We start from the raw sequence: 20,620 nt of genomic DNA, 5'->3' as shown, positions 1-20,620 counted from the left end.
ACATGCAGGACGTGACATGACGCCTGTTAGGCGTTATTACATTTTTTTTTTTTTTTGGACCGAGACAACGCTGTTAATGGCTCGGTACTCATTTTACACCCGAATACGGTGGGAGAATGTGAATAAAGAGTCTTTTACAAGGACTCTACTATACACCGACCTAGGCTCGAATCCAGGACCTTCCGATCCGAAAGTCAGTTTCATACCACAAGACCACATAGCCGCATAGTTGGTCATTTTTATTTATTTATTTATTCATTTATTTATTTATTCATTCATTCATTCATTCATTCATTCATGCATTCATTTATTTATTTATTTGTTTATTTATTGCTGTATTTATTTAGCTATTTATCTATATTTATTTATTTATGTCCTTAATGGGTATGCTTGACTTTTGTGACAAAACGAGATATACTTACATCATACATCACAACAGTGGTCATGACGGATTTGTAACAGTATCAGTACAAAAAGTCGCCAAAATAGTCGACAAACTTTACCGAATTAGATAGAAATAGGGTTCCATATTATGTCATGGGGGAGGAATAATGACGTATTGCGAAAAGTAACAATTCTAGAAATGCTGACCACAGACAAGAGAGAGGGTCTGGCCTGTGATGCCGATACACATTGGTCACTTGGTTTCACTTCCAGATGCTTATCCGCTCACCGAAGGGTCAAATGGGTAAACTTTTGTCTTCTGCACGTTTGGTCTGTTTATATTCCTTATATCCCTCTATGCATAGTTACTGAAATCTAATAACAATAACAATCTTTGATCTATTGTTTAGATGTTGATAAACATTGAACTCATGGGAAACGTTTATTTAGATTATTCGTGAATTATATATATATTCTTTTCTTCAAACAATAGGTACAATTGCATTGAGAAGGGTAACAAAATCCTTTAGAAAGACTTTGATAATTTGCAACATTTTGGAAAATAAAAAATTATTTAGATTAATCGTATGAAAGTCACTTTCTAAAAATCACCAGGTACGGTTAAATAGTAGCTTTTTAGCTGCTTCCAATTTATCTATCGGGAACGTCATTATTTAGAACAGGCTTTTTCTGAGCAAAACATAGAAGAGTTCTTTTATGTCACCATCCCAAAACACAAGGTAAGGTTCAAAACGTAAACAAACTAAAATTATTGTTTTCAAATTTTGTCATGATCATAATTGAATTTTGTCCAATTCGTTTGTTCATCTTTTGTTTACATACTATTTGATTATTACGTTTTTGTCCCGATGATTTAGAAAAGCTAAGCTTAACACAGTATTAAAACTAAAACAGTCGAAAAATGAACGAGAAGATCATCAGTTCAGCACGCTGTGATTATCCCCAGACACCAGTCTGGGGATAATGAAAATTCGTTATCCCCAGACACCTGTCTGGGGATAACGAATTTTTATTATCCCCAGACGCATATTTGAAACTCCGCTCTTTTAAACAATTATCCACATTCCAGAATATGGAAAGTTTCCAGATGCACATAGAAATAAGGAAAGTTAATAAAATATCTATAAAAACATAAAATTAACCAACATTAAAATCAGTTGTTCCTACATATACACAATATGCGTCAACTTCGAAGTGGGTGTCATGGCCGAATGGTTTAGTCGTCTGCCCTGGAAGTTTGACCATAATCGACGTTGTGGGGTCGAATCCTGTTAACGTCACTTTTTTTTTTATTTTTTTTTTTTTTAAATTCCGTCTTCTTTTTACAGAACGTTGAAAGGGATAAATGTCCCATCCATCCTCCCCCACCTCTTTTTTTTTATTATTAAACTCTCTCTCTCTCTCTCTCTCTCTCTCTCTCTCTCTCTCTCTCTCTCTCTCTCTCTCTCTCTCTCTCTCTCTTTGTTTTTTTTTTCTAATTTCTAGCAAATATATTCGCCCCCACTCCGATCTCATATAGTGTCTAAAAAGAATAAATAATTAAAAAGCAAACAAACAGAAATATTCAGAGAGCGACCAAATGGTCAGATAGTAAAAACAATAATTGTCTTAAGAATAAAAACAATTTAAGAAATTCATGCTCTGAAACGGAACATTTACATAAAGGTTTAGCAAACAAAAAACTATAAGGTTTAGGTCAAAATATAAAAAAAAAAAAGAAAAAGAGAGATTTCCCTCGGAGCAGGGAATAGTGTTAACAATAATAATAATAATAATAATAATAATAATAATAATAATAATAATAATAATAATAATAATAATTATAATAATAATAATAATAATTATAATAATAATAATAATAATAATAATAATAATAATAATAATAATAATAATAATAATAGTATGATAATAAGAGTATTAATAATAAAAATAATACTATTATTGATAATAATATAATAATGATTATGATGGTAATAGTAATAATAATAACAAATATTACAATTATTATTATTATTATTATTATTATTATTATTATTATTATTATTATTATTATTATTATTATTATTATTATTATTATCATTGACCAAAACAAAAAAAAACAATAATAGATCTAGAGCAAATTAAATAATGAAATAATATTATCGGAGAAATAAAAAATTCAACTGATTAAAAAAAAACCTCTTGCTCGGAACTCGGAACAAAAGTGAAAACAATGAAAATCAATTGGGAAGAAAGAAAGAAAAGGGAAAAAAAAAAAAAATGAGTGGGGGGGGGGGGGGGGGGGGGGGGGCGGTCGCGTCTGGGGTCGAATCTGTGCAGCTAAAAGGAGTAAAATGAAAGGTGGCCTTACCCACTGAGCTGCCTATCCATACCGCTATCGGAATATTTTAAATTCATATATGAGCTAAACATATTTCCACCATTTTTGCTTCCTTGTTTTGGTAGTTATTTTCATCTCTGATTCGAATAAAAATATGTTGTTGGATCTAGTTTTGTGGACGTGTGATACTAAATTGTATTGTCTTGTGCGAAGCAGACAGGAAAATAACAGGTGTGGGTTTTGGGTTTTGGGGCGGACAACACCATGGCCTAGGAATTCGTCCGCGACATAAAAATTATTCCCGTCGTCCCCAAAATTGTGGCCAGAATGAGCAAATTATAGAAACAAGAGATGATCAATAAAGTTAACAGGTAGGTTGGTAATGAAAATTTAAATGGTTGGTGGACTATGAACAGATTTGATGATTAACAACTTTCTTCCTGGTTGAAAATAAAAAGTCGAATTGCCAGTTTGACGTTTTCAGATCAAAGTAACAAAAGAAATTTCATTGATCCATTTGCTTTAAAATATTTTTTTTTAAAGAGCTGGATTTGACATTTGATCACTATTTACTTTCATCTTGTGTTAAATATCACTTGATATATTAACTGTTTTGGGACACAACCACTAGTATTTTTTCCAGAATATTTGGTATTTTTCACGCCTAGTTTGGCATTTTGCATAAAATGTTTCTGCCCACTTGCTAAATGCGTCTGGGGATAGTATCCTCAGACAGGTGTCTGGGGATAACAAAAATTGGTTATCCCCAGACACCTGTCTGGGGATAACGAATTTTATTATCCCCAGACAGGCGTCTGGGAATAATGACAGCCCTGTCATTATCCCCAGACACCAGTCTGGGGATAATGAAAATTCGTTATCCCCAGACACCTGTCTGGGGATAACGAATTTTCATTATCCCCAGACACATATTTGAAACTCCGCTCTTTTAAACAATTATCCACATTCCAGAATATGGAATGTTTCCAAAATGCACATGGAAAGTTAATAAAATATCTAGAGAGGTGGGCCTTTGGCCTACCAACCTCCGCTGCACGTCCAACTCGCCTTGAGCATGCATTCACGTAAAATATAAAGATTTTTTTTAAAAAACCTACCTCTGTTTCAAAAACTAGCATCTTTCACCTTTCTAAGAAACATTTTGATTTTTCAGAACTTTAGTTCGTTAAAAAATACCGGCCAATCTGACCCGTTGAGTCGAATGAAAACGAAATTTTGTTGTTTACACGGTTCAAAGGAAATGCCGTAAATAAGCTTTCATGGACTTCCTGTGTTGTTTTTACAGTGTCACGTGACCGTTTTGAGAAATTTGTCGTCTGCTACAAATAATTAGACCGGTAGGGGGTAGATATTTTCGTTGGAGCAGAGAAAAAGTGAGTATTATTTCTTGGACTTGTAGAGAGGCCTAGGGTCCACCAGCAGTCAAGTTTATTGAATAAAAGAAAAAAAGGCCTTTTTACTGCACTAATGCACCAAATTGCATACCTATCTATGGACACTTTGTTCCGTATCTTTTTCCCAATAAACTTTTTTAAAAACCTGGGGCCAGGGTTGCTAGTTTGGCCTCCTGGTGGCCAAATTTGAGAAATTTGGCCTTTTCCCAAGCCATTTGGCCTCCCAAAATTTGGTTTGGCCACTTGGCCTCCTGTAACCAACTTTTTGGCTTCCTCTGACTTTCCCCGTTATATCGTTTTACTCTGGTACCGGTAAAACTTATTTTATTTGGCAATCTAAATATCTAAATGCAACACGTGCTAACGCCACAGATTGCATTTGCTAATGCTTCTATATATACGAATTTTCCTTATCCTATCTAAATTGTTTAACAAATCTAAAGAGTTTTCGCGAGGCTAAGGTGGGTTTGGTGGTATTTGGGCTCCTGCCGAGGAATCTGGCCTCTTGCTATAGCTAGTTTGGTCTCTTACTCAAAAATGATCTGGCAACCCTGCCTGGCTAGGCGGTACCTTGATAACAGAAACGATACCCACACGATTTCGCGAGGAATTAATCATGAAAACGATTAGGATATAATTTCAACACAACTTTTGAAATTCATCAAGGATTGTCCATTACCGAATGTTTTTTGATAGAAAACAAATGCATCTTCAAATCTAAACTGCTTTTGACGGTAAGCGGTAAGTTTTTTATTTATTTTTCGGTCCAAACGAATGATTTATCCTGGTATAGAAGCTAAGTATTGGTAACACCGGCCCACCTCTCTGTAAAAACATAAAATTTAACCAACATTAAAATTAAATCACTTCTTACTGCATATACACAATATGCGTGGACTTCGAAGTGGGTGTCATGGCCGAATGGTTTAGTCGTCTGCCCTGGAAGTTTTACCAGAATGACGTGGGTTCGAATCCTGGTTCCGACACCTTGTTTTTTTTTTAATTCCGTCTTCTTTTTACACAGAACGTTACAATACAAGGGATAAATTATGTCCCATCCATCCTCCCCCCCACCTCTCTTTTTTGTGCGAGTCTATTCTTTTCTCCTTTTTGTTTGGCCTTTTGTTCCGTTTCTGAGCATGAATTTCTTACTTTAAATTGTTTTTATTTTTTAAAAAAATTATTTTGTTTGTTTTTTTCTCCTCTATCTGACCATTTGGTCGCTCTGAATATTTCTGTTTGTTTGCTTTTTAATTATTTATTCTTTTTAGACACTTTTTGAGATCGGAGCGGGGATGAATATGACAATTTGCTAGAAACTAGAAAGGAACCAAGAGAGAAAGAGAGAGTTTTTTTTAAAAAAAGAGGTGGGGGGAGGATGGATGGGACATTTATCCCTTGCAACGTTCTGTAAAAAAAAGACGGAATTAAAAAAAAAAAAAGTGGCGGAACCAGGATTTGAACCCGCAACGTCGATTCTGGTAAAACTTCCAGGGCAGATGACTAAACCATTCGGCCATGACACCCACTTCGAAGTCGACGCATATTGCATGACAAACAAATTGGACAAAATTCAATTATGATCATGACAAAGCATTGCAAATAATAAATGTTCCATACCCCCACACACACACACCTTTTTTTTCTTTTCAATATTTTCCTCTCTTTTGGTTTCCTTTCTAGCAAATTGTCATATCCGTCCCCACTCCGATCTCAAATAGTAAATAGTATATATTCTAAAAATTAAAAAAAGCAAACAAACAAAAATATTCAGAGAGAGACCAAAAGGTCAGGAAAGAAAAACAATAATTTTTTGTTTTTATATATAAAAACAATTTTAAGAAAATCATGCTCAGAAACAGAACAAGGCAAAACAAAAAAGGAGAAAAGAATAGACTCGCTCTGAAAAAATAATAAGGGAGCAATCGGATTTGAACCTGTGCAAATAAAAGGAAAAAATATGAGAAGTAGTCTAACCCACTGAAATTTCTATCCACACTGATATCGATGTATCTTAAAATTCATATATGAGCTAGATAATTTGCCCCCATCTTTGCTTCCTTGCTTTGATAGTTATTTTCGTCTCTAATTCGAATAAAATGTTGGATCTAGTTTTGTGGAAGTGTGATAATAAATTGTATTGTTTTGTATGAAGAAGACAGGAAAGAATACAAGTGTGATCGGTTTTGGGACGAACAACACCTAGGCCTAGGGATTCGTCCGCAAAATAAACAAATCCCCGGCCATCATCAATATCCCCAAAATTGTGGTCAGAATGAACATATCATATAAACAAAAGAAGATCAATAAAGTTAACAAGCAGCAAGGTAGTGGAAATTTTAATGAATGGTGGATTTGATTGGTTTACAAGTTTCTTGGTGGTTGATAAAAAGAAAACAAAAGAATAGTAAAAATTTAGAAGGGTTCAGGAGAATCTTCCCCCAAAAGTTAGTCAAAAGGAGTAACATGAATTCAAAATGGCTGGTCTCGAACTGATGAGAATGTCCTAGAGATTGCTTTAAAGATAAGAAAGGGGGGTTGATTAGTCTCTTCCCCCAACCCCCAAATATTTTAGAAATTCAAAGTTTGTTGAGTTGTTTGCAATGAGTTTTAGCATTATTTTTATGCCTTAAACCCTAAATTTAAAAGATAGCTTGGAAAATGATGTATTAGCACTTGTGTAATAGGAAAACTTTACCAAAAAAATAAATAGATGTAGGTGGTGAAAGATAATTGGCTTTTTCCTTTTTTTTTCAAATTTAGTTGTTTGGGGGTTTTTTTGGTGAAAAATGGAAGGTAAAATTGAAATGATAAAATAGTCCATCATAGTCACTAGTGACTCACCACCTTAGGTGCTGAAAATTTACTTAATTGTTAAAAAAAAAATAATATGAGAGTTGGTTTGAAACTTAATATTTTGTGGAGAATGATTATAGTGTAGTTTCGAATTTCTGATCCTTTCTACTCTTATATCACTTTTTAGCACCCTCTTTAAAAGGAGAACCAAAAAAAAAAAAATCAGAGAGAGCATGAGTAAATGTTATGGAGAGCTTTTTTACTAGTGTTGATGTATTGTTATACTTACCTAGATCTATGTATAAAGATTGAAATGTCAAGAGAAAGATCATGAGGATCTAATATTTATCGATTTGTTTTTATTTCTTATTTGCGATTACTCCATACACTCTGAGAAATATGTTGCATGTTCCCACAATAATGAAATTTTGAATTGAATTGAATTACAAACATAAAATACCAGTTTGAGGCGATGGATCACATTTTACATTTTATAACTAATAATTTGTCTTATATTTATATTTCTCTTCAAATCCTTTTTTTAAATTTTTTTTTTCTTCATCAGATGGCTAGAGGTATCAGAAATAAATCTGGCAGGAAGTGTCGAAATGTCAACAGACAGCATTTTGTTAAAAAAGAATTAGAACGTTTATACAAATGTGTTTCAGTAGAAAAGAAAGAATTTGCTGAAAATTTCAAATGTAAGTATTTGATTGTAAATCCCTTCTGTCATACTGTATAATTTTCCTTTGGGATTTGTTATACTTAGTAGAGTGGTCTTCAAGTACCATCAGATCAGCAGAATGATAGGTCAATTTTTATTGTTATTGTATGATTTTTTATATTAGTAAGTACAAAACAAACAGAATTTAAAAAATAAAAAAATTTTCACTCTGTACTCTTATTAGATTCATGATCATTGGGACCCAAATTTCACTACATTCAGATGTTTCTAGAAATGAATAATCTTATGATGTTAATTACCTTAGTGTGATAACGATTTCGCAGCCTAGATTGATCATTATAATACTGTTGTGTGAAACCAGAGAATCTGCTGCCGACTTCAATAAGAAAAAATTGTAATATTACTTACAAAAAGAGAATGAATTCAGGGGAAAGTACACAGTTAAAAAATGTAAACCTACAGTTTGCACTATCATTGGATGATTTTGGAAATAATTAAATCACTTTAAACTAAAGTGACTGTATATAGGCATATACTAAAAGCTTGATTTGTAGCATTTTTTGATTATTTTTTCTTTTATAAGTAAGGAGGGGATCCCAATAGCTCAGTGGGTGGAGCACTTGCTTCTCACGCAAAGGGACCGAGATCGATCCCGGGTGCAGTCGAGATTTTTTCTGACCCCCCTGCCCACCCAGCAATGAATGGGTAGCTGAGTCTGTTAGATTTGGGGGAAAGTGCTTTGCAATAGACTAGCATCCCATCCAAAAGATAGCAAGCAATTGCTATTGTCCGTTTCACGCTATAGAAACCGGGATTAACTCCGGCTCTACTGGCCCAATGGCTCTGGACTATAACAAAGTAAGTAAGGAAATGTGGAATCAAACAGACAATTATCACAACTTTTATGACATAGGTGGTAAAAATCATGTAGAATGGAAAAGACAAATACAGTAGAATTACTTAAAACCGAAATTTTGGGGACCTTCTAAACCATTTCGGTTTAAAGACATTTTGGTTTAAAGTAAGTTCCCGTGTTGCAATGTTTTTCAAGCGTAGTAACTATTTAAGGAATTTGCTCATTTAAACGTATCATGGGTTTCCCGTTAAATGGAGTTGTTGAATAAATGCCGTCTTCGTAACCATTAATTTTTTTTTTTTAATTTTTTTTGTGTTTTAAAAATATTTTTGGGGGTTTTCGTTTTCAATTCAAAATTGTTGAAAGAGTTGAGTCGGGATGCCGTGTAATTTACATATCTCCGTCTTGATCAACTTTTTTTTCATCGACTTCACATAGTATTTTGATTTTAAACTCCAACGTGTAAGTACAGTGCTTTCTTTTAGTGAATAGAAAAGTGCCAGAAGACAATAGAGAATAAAAAATTTTCGCGGCGGTGGTGGGGTTCGAACCTGCGACCTTATTGGTACGACAACTCCGCCTGGCAGGTGAGAGCGTGGCTCTACCGTGTGAGCTATCAACGAACACAAAAATATTCGTTTCAAACTCAAAGTCATTACTAGATCCCTCTCTCACCCACTTCTTGAGACCGCCGATTCGTTCGTACACCACCATCGCGAATAATTTTGACCAGCAGTTAAGCTTAATAGCCAATATTCCCAACACAAACATATAACATAGAAACGATTGAGACATTGAGTATGCTCCGGTGTATGGGGTGAATTTTTAATTCAGAAAAGTGAGTGGAGCAGGCACTTATGTTGGTAACGACAAGATATGAAGTGAATAGAAAAGTGCCAGAAGACAATAGAGAATAAAAAATTTTCGCGGCGGTGGTGGGGTTCGAACCTGCGACCTTATTGGTACGACAACTCCGCCTGGCAGGTGAGAGCGTGGCTCTACCGTGTGAGCTATCAACGAACACAAAAATATTCGTTTCAAACTCAAAGTCATTACTAGATCCCTCTCTCACCCACTTCTTGAGACCGCCGATTCGTTCGTACACCACCATCGCGAATAATTTTGACCAGCAGTTAAGCTTAATAGCCAATATTCCCAACACAAACATATAACATAGAAACGATTGAGACAATTTATTCTCTATTGTCTTCTGGCACTTTTCTATTCACTTCATATCTTGTCGTTACCAACATAAGTGCCTGCTCCACTCACTTTTCTGAATTAAAAATTCACCCCATACACCGGAGCATACTCAATGTCTCAATCGTTTCTATGTTATATGTTTGTGTTGGGAATATTGGCTATTAAGCTTAACTGCTGGTCAAAATTATTCGCGATGGTGGTGTACGAACGAATCGGCGGTCTCAAGAAGTGGGTGAGAGAGGGATCTAGTAATGACTTTGAGTTTGAAACGAATATTTTTGTGTTCGTTGATAGCTCACACGGTAGAGCCACGCTCTCACCTGCCAGGCGGAGTTGTCGTACCAATAAGGTCGCAGGTTCGAACCCCACCACCGCCGCGAAAATTTTTTATTCTCTATTGTCTTCTGGCACTTTTCTATTCACTTCATATCTTGTCGTTACCAACATAAGTGCCTGCTCCACTCACTTTTCTGAATTAAAAATTCACCCCATACACCGGAGCATACTCAATGTCTCAATCGTTTCTATGTTATATGTTTGTGTTGGGAATATTGGCTATTAAGCTTAACTGCTGGTCAAAATTATTCGCGATGGTGGTGTACGAACGAATCGGCGGTCTCAAGAAGTGGGTGAGAGAGGGATCTAGTAATGACTTTGAGTTTGAAACGAATATTTTTGTGTTCGTTGATAGCTCACACGGTAGAGCCACGCTCTCACCTGCCAGGCGGAGTTGTCGTACCAATAAGGTCGCAGGTTCGAACCCCACCACCGCCGCGAAAATTTTTTATTCTCTATTGTCTTCTGGCACTTTTCTATTCACTTCATATCTTGTTGCTTTCTTTTAGACAACTTTTAGTAAAATGCAAAGCTAAAATAAGATCGAAGTTCTTGTGCGATAATTGATAATGAATGATGCACAGCTATTCAGAGGTGAAGTGAAATGGAAATGAAAAGGCGTGTCAATGCTAAGCTGTCTACTACACAACCCTCTTTTGTTGAAAAGCCATTTCATTAGGTTCAAAGGCCTAATTACATAGAAACCCCCCCCCCCCCCCCTCACACACACATTTAAACACCGAAGTGGAAATGGCATTTCAATTGTAAGTTGTCTACCCCCCCTCCTTATTGTCGTGTTGAAAATCCAGTCAGTTCCAAAGCATCAACACACGAGCGAGAACATCTCGCTTGCGTTATTCTACACCCCAACTCCCCCTCTTTCCTCATTTTTCGCCTGTCAGTCACACGCCGTCTTCCCTTTCCAGTCTGTGCGATTGTGGTGTTGGCCAAGCCCAAATGCAGTGATTGAAGTGTTTGCCTCCCCCCCACCACCCATCACCCATCACCCTCATCTTATACTTACGTTCTGTTTAATATCGCCGGGCATATTACGTGTGGCCTCCTTCCCGAATTTTTGAAGAAAAATATAGAGAGAAAAAAGGAAGGTGCTCTCAAGTTGTTTCGGTTTAAAGAAAGTCCTGCTTAGAAGTATTTCGGTTCATCGTAAGAATTAGTACAAAGATAATGAAGAAACTCGTACAATTTATTAAATTCTTTGGGGTTTAAGGTATTTTTCGGTTTAGCTTCTTTCGGTTTAAAGTAATTTTACTGTATTCTTTAAGGAGCAGAATGAAAATGGTTGAATACTGAGAATTGATTATAATGATACAAATGAACAGCATACAACTATACAAAGATGATTTTAAAACATAGAAAAATCATTTTCTGCTTGACGAAAGTTGGTAGCTCTGCTACTGCTAATACACCAAATGGATAATTTCATCACAGACCGTCAGTATATTCTGGTCAATCTTAGCCTGCGATAGAAACTGAGCCCTAAAAGCTTGTTTGTTTGGGGTTTTTTGGGTTGGGGGGGGGGGGGGAGGAACATAGATAACTGCAGTAAATTATTCTTTATCTTTAACTTTAAATTTGGTTCAGTTTCTCAGCAATACTTTCATGCAACAGACTGTTTAAAACCATTACAGGAACTGAGTTTAAATAAGTACAACAACACTTCTCCTCAGTTCTGATCTGATCATAACTCACTTTATAGTAACATGTATTAGTCAGTTATGTATGAAATTGGCATATTTAAACTTTAGACAAAATGTATGTTATTCATTACATTTTTGTTAGATTAAAATATTTTGTTTTCCAAAAGTTAAATTGATTTGGTAGCGTTTGAGTTTAAAATGGTTAGATTGATAATTACAGTGGAACCTCCCGATAACGACATGCCACGAGACCGAGTTTTTATGTCGTTATCCGGAGGTGTCGTTATTTAGAGGTTTCCAAGATGGCGGACAAAGTGGGCGTGGTAAGGCCCGCGGGACCAGTTTTTATTAACATTGACAAAACAAACAAAACATTGTAGTGTATTCCTCTTAGTAGAAGGTTCTTGTGCGTGTGTCTGGATGAGACTTTTAGGTGATCTGAACTGAGTACACTGATAGTGTGCTCCTGGAATCTACATCTGTTCCCTATTTAAACCATTCCCCTTTGTCTTACTTTTTCTTATGTCATTTCAATTGTAAATCTAGAATGTTTTTTAATTTCCAATTTTCTTCCTTTTTACTGGCGCTGATATGACATAGATGTGTCACAAGCGCTGTAAAGCCCTTTAAAACAAACAAAAACAGGTAATTCGGACTCTGCGAGTTAGATAAAATTCCTCCTCCTCTTCCTCCTCCCACAAAAACACAACAACTACTACTACTACTATTATTGTTACTACTACTACTACTATTACTTCTACTACTACTTCTACTACTACTACTACTACTACTACTACTACTACTACTACTACTACTACTACTACTACTTCTACTTCTATCACCACATAATATCACATTTTCCAAGATTTTGTGTTTACTTGCTTTCACTTACATTTATACCTTGGTTTTTATTAATGTATATCAGCCAAGATTCGTCAAAAAAAGCTGCGTTCTCATTGGTTTCAAAAGCTGCTTTATCATTGCTTCAAGTAGGAATCGTTTTTATAAACTTTGAGTACTCATACTCGATATTTTTAGTATCAGATATCTACGAAAATCGCCAAAATGATGTAGTTATTCGGAGGTTTTATCAAAAAGTGCGTCGTTATTTGGAGGTTTATTTTACTGATCTTAAATAGAAAATAAATCGGGACCACGGGCCAATGTCGTTATCAGGAGGTTGTCGCTATTCGGAGGTGTCGTAATCGGGAGGTTCCACTGGATAAGACATTCACGATCTGGTGTGCATCATAACTATGACGACATATCTGATTCAGGCACTGGCTCATTGGACATTTTGCATGAAGTCAACTTCTGCTTAAATTAAACACCTCTTCTTGGTCCCAAATTATTTGTTCTTTATCTGAGTGTGTTCCATTGATAATGGACAAAGTCAGCCAATCTTTCTGGTCAGGTGGTGTTGACTTTATCAGGATTTGACTGTAGTTTGAAACTTGGCTTGTCAGATGTTGTTCAATTATGGCATCTCAAAAATAAATAAATAAATAAACAAACAAAAGACAAACATTATCAGTGACAGAGTATATATATATTAGCTCATTTAATAATATCTCATTTCATCTTGATTCCTTATGACGTGACTATATCTGATCTGATTGTTTATTTAAAATTTGGAAGTCAACTTGTGTGATTTTAATAACTTTGAGAGTAAAATATATTGGTGTACAGGGAGAAAAAAACTTGGGTAGAGTTGTTGCAGTGACCAGAGTTGTCAGATGCTCCGATTTAATCAATGTCCTTGTTGTTGGACAAAAGTCATAATGAGAAGGATCTGGTAACTGGAGTTAAAATGGCAGAAATGATTTTATTTAATAATTATCACTGGTTGTTAAGATAATGTAATCTTCAATTTACAGGGAAAGCAGAGAAAAAGTTGACAAACACAGACACAAAGGAAGGTAAGAAGATTTTCCAAGTCATTAAAATAAGCATTTGAAATTACTGTCAAACTTGTGCTTGCGGTCATTTGTATAAGCCAGCCACCTGACATGGCGGCCAACCTTCATAGCTGACCATCGTTTTTTCCTCTATTTTCCTGCATAAGGCGGCTGCTGCCAATTATTTCTGGGACAAAAAAAGCCCTTGGACGACCAGATAATATCTCCTATTGATCAAATTGAACCGATTCTTACTGGGTTTTAAAGGACCCAGGAGTGCTACAAGTGCCATGACACTCTCAAAAACAAATAAACTTCTTCTTCTCGCTACCTGCTCATCTTTGCAACGGTCAGACTATGAATCTATCTAGAAATGAAAAATTACATGGTAGTTAGGTACTATATACCCTTCACACGTACTCTTTTCATATGATAACAAAAGACCAATTGAACAAGACGGCTATTCACAGTATAAACCAGATAGCAAACATTTTTTGGCCAGCTCAGTTGATTGTCCCTACTTTTAAAGTCCTCATATTTCCAAAATGAGAATCCGACCTGAGTATCGCATCTCTATGCCCAATTGAAAGTTTATTGTATGCTTCTCCAGACTATCCTTCTTCTTCTAGGTTCCATGCCTGGTCCAGGCTTCGGATACTGCATGAATTATCTCTCTCCATTCCTCCCTGTCTCTTGCTTTTTCAAACAGCTCTTGGATTGTTAGGTTGGTGAAACCCTTCAGTTGGTCTATGAGTGTTTTTCTTTGTCTCCCCCGGGCGCGTTTACCAGGTATTTTTCCACAACTTGCCAGGTATTCATTCTTATCTTTCCTTACTATGTGTCCGAAAAAGGATAGTTGTCGATCCACTATTAAGGGCATTAGTTTCCTTTGTTGGTATGTTTGTTTTAGCACTTCTTCGTTCGTTTTGTGTGCGGTATACGATATTCTCTGCATCCTTCTCAAGCACCACATTTCAAAAGCTTCAATGTTCTTTTGTGTTTCTGCATTTGTAGTCCAGCTTTCGCATCCGTAGAACAAGATTGGCCACACGTAGCACTTCAAGACTCGGAATCTAATCCCGAACGACATCTGTTTGTTTTTCAAAATGTTTCCCAGGTCCATGAAGGCCTGTTTGGCTTGAGTTATTCTTGCTCGTATGTCTCGGTTACATCTTCCATCTGTTGTCACTATTGAACCTAGGTATTTAAAACTTTCTACGTTGGTAAGCTGCTCGCCGTGAATCGTTATATTGCAGGTGTTGTTGTTTTCGGGGTTTTTCTGTATTACCATGCATTCTGTTTTGGTGATATTCACTTCCATTCCCTTGGCTTCACTATCTACTACCACTTTGTCAACAATCTTTTGAAGTTGGATTTCTGATGTTGCAATGAGTACCGTATCGTCTGCGTATCTTATATTATTTATGTTGTGACCTCCTACTTTTATTCCCTCCATATTATTTATGCCCCTCATGATTGTTTCTTGGTATAGATTAAACAGATCTGGTGAGGCAACACACCTTGACGGACTCCTTTCTTAATAGGAATGGAATTTCCTGTAGAGTTTCCGATTTTGATAGATGCCTGCTGGGTGTAGTATAATGTTTGCATGAGTCTGAGGTCTTTCTCATCAGCGCCAATGGAGTGCAGTTGTTTTAGTATTTCTTCGTGGCGTAGTCTATCAAAAGCTTTTTTGTAGTCGACAAAACAGAGGTATAGTGGGGTCTGAACCTGTATAGCTCTTTCACTTAAAACACGGAGGAGGTATATTGCGTTCCTTGTCCCTCTGTCAGGTTGGAATCCATATTGTTCTTCTGCGATTTCGGGGTTAATCTTATTCCTTAGCCTGTTGATAATTATACGCAACAGTATTTTGTTGATGTGACTTATTAAACTTATAGTTCTAAAATTTTCGCATCTGACTGCACCTGCTTTCTTTGGTATTGCTATGAAAATAGAGTTACAGAGATCTTCTGGAATTTTCCCAGTATTGTATATATTGTTGAATAATATGTGAAGTTCGTCAATTGCTAGATCTCCTAGGCTTTTTAATACCTCTACAGATATTTCATCAGGGCCTGTTGCTTTACCATCCTTCATTCGTTCCATGGCATGTTCAATTTCACTTTTGGTGATGTTTGGTCCGCTTAATGGTTCTTTGAATTTCAGTGGTGGTTCATTTCTATTTGGATCATTGTACAGTTCGCCTATGTATTCTACCCATCGGCTTTCTATATGTTGTTCTTCAAATAGCAGTTCCCCTTGTAGACTATCCTACCCGTAGGCTAATGACAAGCCAGTACAATGAGTTGGTAAATTACAAACCTGTACTAATTTGTTGCAAAATCCTTTTGTCAATTCTCAAATCAAAGACCAAGGGCCATTTTAGATCAATACAGGCGTTTGTTCGAGTCAAACAACATTAATTGAGTTGAGATGATCATTATTATACTCAATTGGAAATAAACATGTCATAAGTGTGATTTGGAGTCCTGCTAGTCCATTGGCAGAGCACTCGTTTAACGCGTAAAGGAAATTGGATCGATCCTGGATAGAGCCGAGATTTTTTTTTTTTTTTTTTTGAGAATGAGAGAGTGGGGGGAAGGGAGAGAGAGAAAGTAGAGACTAGCTATATCAAAAGCATGCAAATTGTACGAGTTGTTGGTATTCAGATCAGTTTCATTTCAAATTGATATAACATGTCACTCTTAGAAATATGACGTGTACAAGACAGCCAACTAAGGTACTTCTGTCAATTTAGAAACTTTTTTTCTTTCGAAATAAAAGTCAAAATATATGAGGTTCACTTTATCCCCATGTCTGAAGTGCCCAATGCTTATAATTTTACCTCATTGTTAGAGACTGATTTTTTATATCATCTCCCAAACCTTATTACTCAAGTCCTAGTTATTCATCACTTTTGGGATGGTGTCGGGTTATGGCTTTAAATCACAATGTCCTCCATACTTCTGGGATAGAAATATTTTCTGATTGGCAAGTAAATAACTGTCAGAATTTCTGAAGTTGTCAAGGAGGGAATTTCATAACTAATTGTTCTTGGAAAAAAGGACTGAAAGTTTGTATTCACTCAGGAGTGGGCTAGTCGACATCAGTGCTTGTCCTTGTATACTTTTAAAGGTTTTCATTTTTTGTTTGCTCCTCTCTCCTTCAATATAATCCAGTTGCTTTTTGCCATCTTGTTTGTTATACTTATGCTGTTGTCATAGTTGTTATACACAAATCTGCAGGCATACCTGGAACTTAGTCAAGCTGGTTTATGAATTTAGTCTTTTTCCAAGCTTGATCTTACCAGTATGGGATAGCATTGTTCTTTTACTGCCTTGCAATGCTAGAAAAAGTTTGGCTTGTTGTTACCATAGCAAACTTTTTTGTGTCGATGGCTCCATGCTATCCAATGTAATCCCTATGTACTCAGCCTTTGGGGAGAAGGGGGGGGGGTCTAACTTTTCATTATGTATTTGTTAATCATTTGTGTCTTGTTCAATTTTGTTATTTATTCGTAAAACTTTGGATTGAATTCCTCTTTATAGTCTTTCTCCATCTTGAAGTTTGTTATGGTCTTGTTGGAGATTGTCTATGTCATTTTTGGTTTTTGTTCTTCTGTATAGGAGGTTGTTGTCTACGGAAAGATACAATGTTGTACTTTCATGAATTTTTGGGGGCGTGTCATTAATATAGCCCAACAACAAAGGTGTACTTGAAACTGCTCCTTACGTGACATCCGATAGAACTGCTGATGACATTTTGTTTTCTACCATCACTTTTTCAGTACAATCAGACAAAGATGGCTATACAGGAGTATATGTTATTGGTAATCCCATAGTGCTTCAACTTTGTAAGAAGGCTGTTGTGATGGACTTTATCAAAAGCCTTATTAAAGTCAAATGATATTAATTCACATGTTTAATTATATATAAAAGGTTTTGAAAGTATTATAGTGTTGATTTTTGTGTTTTTAATGACGTTGAATTTCATTTTTATAATATTTATCGACAGAGAAACCGGAAATAAAGGATGAGGATCTCAGTTCTCTTACTGGCACAGAAACACAGGGAGGTAAGGAAGAGTTTCTCTATAATATATTAGTGAAGTTAAAGGTGAGGTTGTGGTGATAATGTAAGCAGTAATTATAGTAATTGCCCATTTGTAGACCAAAAAAAGGGGCTCTTGAGCTGTGCCAATCACAGCAATAGCCTGCCAGCTTTCTTATTCTTAATATTGTTAAGCTAATATTAATTTCAATTTTATGTGTTTTTACTACTTCATTAGTGTTATTCTTACAAACGTTTTGTACATTGAAATTTGCTTGAAAGGAAGAATGCTCTTTTAATACTGATACGTTAAACAAACAGCTTGACTGTCATATTATCTTGGTTTAAACACCGTAATTTAAAATGGAATGAAAGTAGGGTACACAACCAATACAAAAACTCAATGTTATATTTGTAAATGTGTTACCTCCCATGTATGACAATAAAGTTATTTTTTTGCTTGGAGAGTAGGGTGTTCTCATTATGACAGAGCTCCGCTGTATGCAAAAAAAAATTTACGTTATTTACACTTTTATCATTAAATGACTTTATCATTTTTATATTTGTTGTTACTGCTTGTCCTGTTTTATTAAGCCAAAGAGTGCTACATGATTTGAATATTTTTATTTGTTTAAGAAGTCCTTTAGAACCAAAAGATCAGGTTTCTCTTGGTTTAAATTAACAATTGTAACTGTTTGAATGTTTGCTACCCATTAGATAGAGGCTCTGTTCCCTTTTCTTGTTTATCACTCATCTTGTGTCAAGTGTCATGGCGTCAATGTGGTCTGAAGAATTTAATTGGTATCGTGGTTGAGCATCTTGTAATGAAATCACTCACTTTTTGTTTATTTTCCCACCTATTTATCAGATTCCACCATGGACGTAGACAAACAAGTACCGGTCTATGACAAGGTTACCAAAAGAGATCAGAATGGGCATTATCCCCCTTGGATGAACAAAAGAGCCGTGAAGAAACTTAAAAAGAGGTTGGGAAATGTCAAACAGAAAGGAAAACCTAAATCTAAATCAAAATCAAAACCAATAAAATGGTGACCTTATTCATTCCTTTGCCTTCAGTGTTATTTTTTATTACAGTATTCGTTGATTCTAGCACACCAAATTCCAACATGCTCTGCAATATAGAGCTTGGTGACTGAACTTTACCATATATTATAATAAGCTGTTACCTCGCATAAACATCGGATTTTGGCATGCTCAGATTCTAGCAGGTTTTTTGGCTTCTCCCACGAGTGTACTGTAATCACTGAGAGACCTTTCAAGTGGGGATTTGTTGTCACAGCTCATAATACACAAGGGCGGAAATCGCGCAGTTTGGGGTTGGTAATGATTAATTTTTTCATGAAATTCAGATGTTTTGCACAAAATTGGTTAACACAGATTTTTGTTAACTTGTTTGTCACACTTTACAACTAAGTGAGACTTAGATAAAGATTCTAATCTATTTTTAACAGGATATAAATTGTTTTACCTTACATTACATAAGGTTTGTTTTGTTTTTAAGGCTTTTTTGGTGCTTGCAACTAATTTACACTGCTATCCATTTAAGATAAACCGCATTTTTATTTTTTAAACCCTCGCTTAAAACAAACTCTAAGGCTGGTCCCAATTTTCCTGCTCTAGATCATTAGTACAGTAATAATGTATAACGTTTCAGATAAACTCCATCCATGAGCTAGTCCAGATAATATGGGAGCGTTCACATATTATGTCAACAAAAAATTGGCATTTTTAGACCCCCCCCCCCCCCCCCCCCATGTCATCAATTGTCATCATTGACTTGACCCCCCCCCCCCCCCCCCCCAAATACGATGACATCATCAAAATGGACTATTTTTCGTGAAAGTCATGTGATGGTGGCTATTGAACAGAGGAAAAGAGGTAAAAACAACTGAGTGCCAAAAGGTGTGAAATTTGATATATACCTCTTTGTCTCTGTTCAATACTGGTAGCCAGCATTACACGATGTTAACAAAAAAAAAGTCCATTTTGAAGATGTAGACATGTTTAGGGTAGTTCAGTTGTTAGAGCGTGGCTGAAGACCTGACAACTCAAGCTGATTCCCATCGCAGCCACATTTTTTTTTCGGGGGCCCCCTGTCCACCCAGCAGTGAATAGGTGTAGGTGGATCACCTGATCTGGTAAAAAGTAATTTGTGAAGACTGATGTCCTATCCGAATAATAGCATATTATGTTACTAATCCGCTTCAACTTTTACAGTGTTTTTCTTGGGTGTGTTTTTATTCTATTTGTATAACCAAATTTTTGATGACATAATCTTGGGTATGAACCCCCCCCCCCCCCCCCCCCTCCCCCATGTCAACACTTGTTAACATTTGGCAGACCCCCCCTCCCCCCAAAGTGTTGACATAATATGTGAACGCTCCCATATAAACTCATCAATCTAGATTTGCACGACTGGGATAGACGGGGAGTATAATGATATTCTATCTCTCAATCATCCCTCCCCCTCCATCTTTTAGTTAGATAAGTCTCTCATTGCGTACACAATCAAGAAACAACGCCTTCTATATAATATTTGAGTGGGTAATGTGTGCAATGATTCACTGACATAGACACGTGATCATGTGTTGTGCCATAGCCCCCATATGGTTTGAGCATTTGTTTATCATCCCTGCCCTTCCCTCCTCTTTATGTCATCTATGAATCCATGCACATCCCCACTGCAATGTGGGCATCTTGTACTCCCACAGATGTAGATTCCAAGAGCACAATATCAGTGTACTTAGTTTGAGATAACCTAATTTTCTCATCCAGACACAAGCACAGTTCCCCACTAAGAGGAACACGCTCAAATGTTTACAAATGTATGTAAAACAAAATGAATACAGTGCATAACAATAACAGATGATTTACAAGACAAAAAATATCATCTCCCAAAACTCTAACTACATTTGACTGTTTCCCTCCCAGGGCCAGAACAAAACCAAGTAATCTCATTCCAAGACAAAGACAGA

At 36.0% G+C, this 20,620-nt stretch overlaps 1 protein-coding gene across 1 annotated transcript; it reads left to right on the top strand.

Annotated features, from left to right (window-relative positions):
- Nucleotides 1-1,091: 1,091 nt before the first annotated feature.
- On the top strand, nucleotides 1,092-18,686 carry LOC144976235 (18 kDa learning-associated protein of slug-like). Its single transcript, XM_078920415.1, has 5 exons — nucleotides 1,092-1,124; nucleotides 7,502-7,637; nucleotides 13,552-13,593; nucleotides 17,590-17,649; nucleotides 18,493-18,686. The coding sequence occupies exons 2-5, from the start codon at nucleotides 7,502-7,504 to the stop codon at nucleotides 18,675-18,677; spliced, it is 423 nt and encodes a 140-aa protein (XP_078776541.1). The 5' UTR covers nucleotides 1,092-1,124; the 3' UTR covers nucleotides 18,678-18,686.
- The last annotated feature ends 1,934 nt before the right edge of the window (nucleotides 18,687-20,620 follow it).

Source organism: Berghia stephanieae, chromosome 7, assembly GCF_034508935.2.
Source record: "Berghia stephanieae isolate SIO BIC M18660-M18661 chromosome 7, UCSD_Bste_1.3, whole genome shotgun sequence".
In the NCBI taxonomy this organism is placed as follows: Eukaryota; Metazoa; Mollusca; class Gastropoda; order Nudibranchia; family Aeolidiidae; genus Berghia; species Berghia stephanieae.
This window is presented reverse-complemented; position numbering and strand designations above follow the sequence as displayed.

Excerpts from the sequence above, each read along its gene's own strand:
- LOC144976235 (XM_078920415.1), top strand. The coding sequence starts at position 7,502 with ATGGCTAGAGGTATCAGAAATAAATCTGGCAGGAAGTGTCGAAATGTC. Across the intron at positions 13,594-17,589 it reads AAACACAGACACAAAGGAAG|AGAAACCGGAAATAAAGGAT; the intron begins GTAAGAAGATTT and ends ATTTATCGACAG. Across the intron at positions 17,650-18,492 it reads TGGCACAGAAACACAGGGAG|ATTCCACCATGGACGTAGAC; the intron begins GTAAGGAAGAGT and ends CCTATTTATCAG.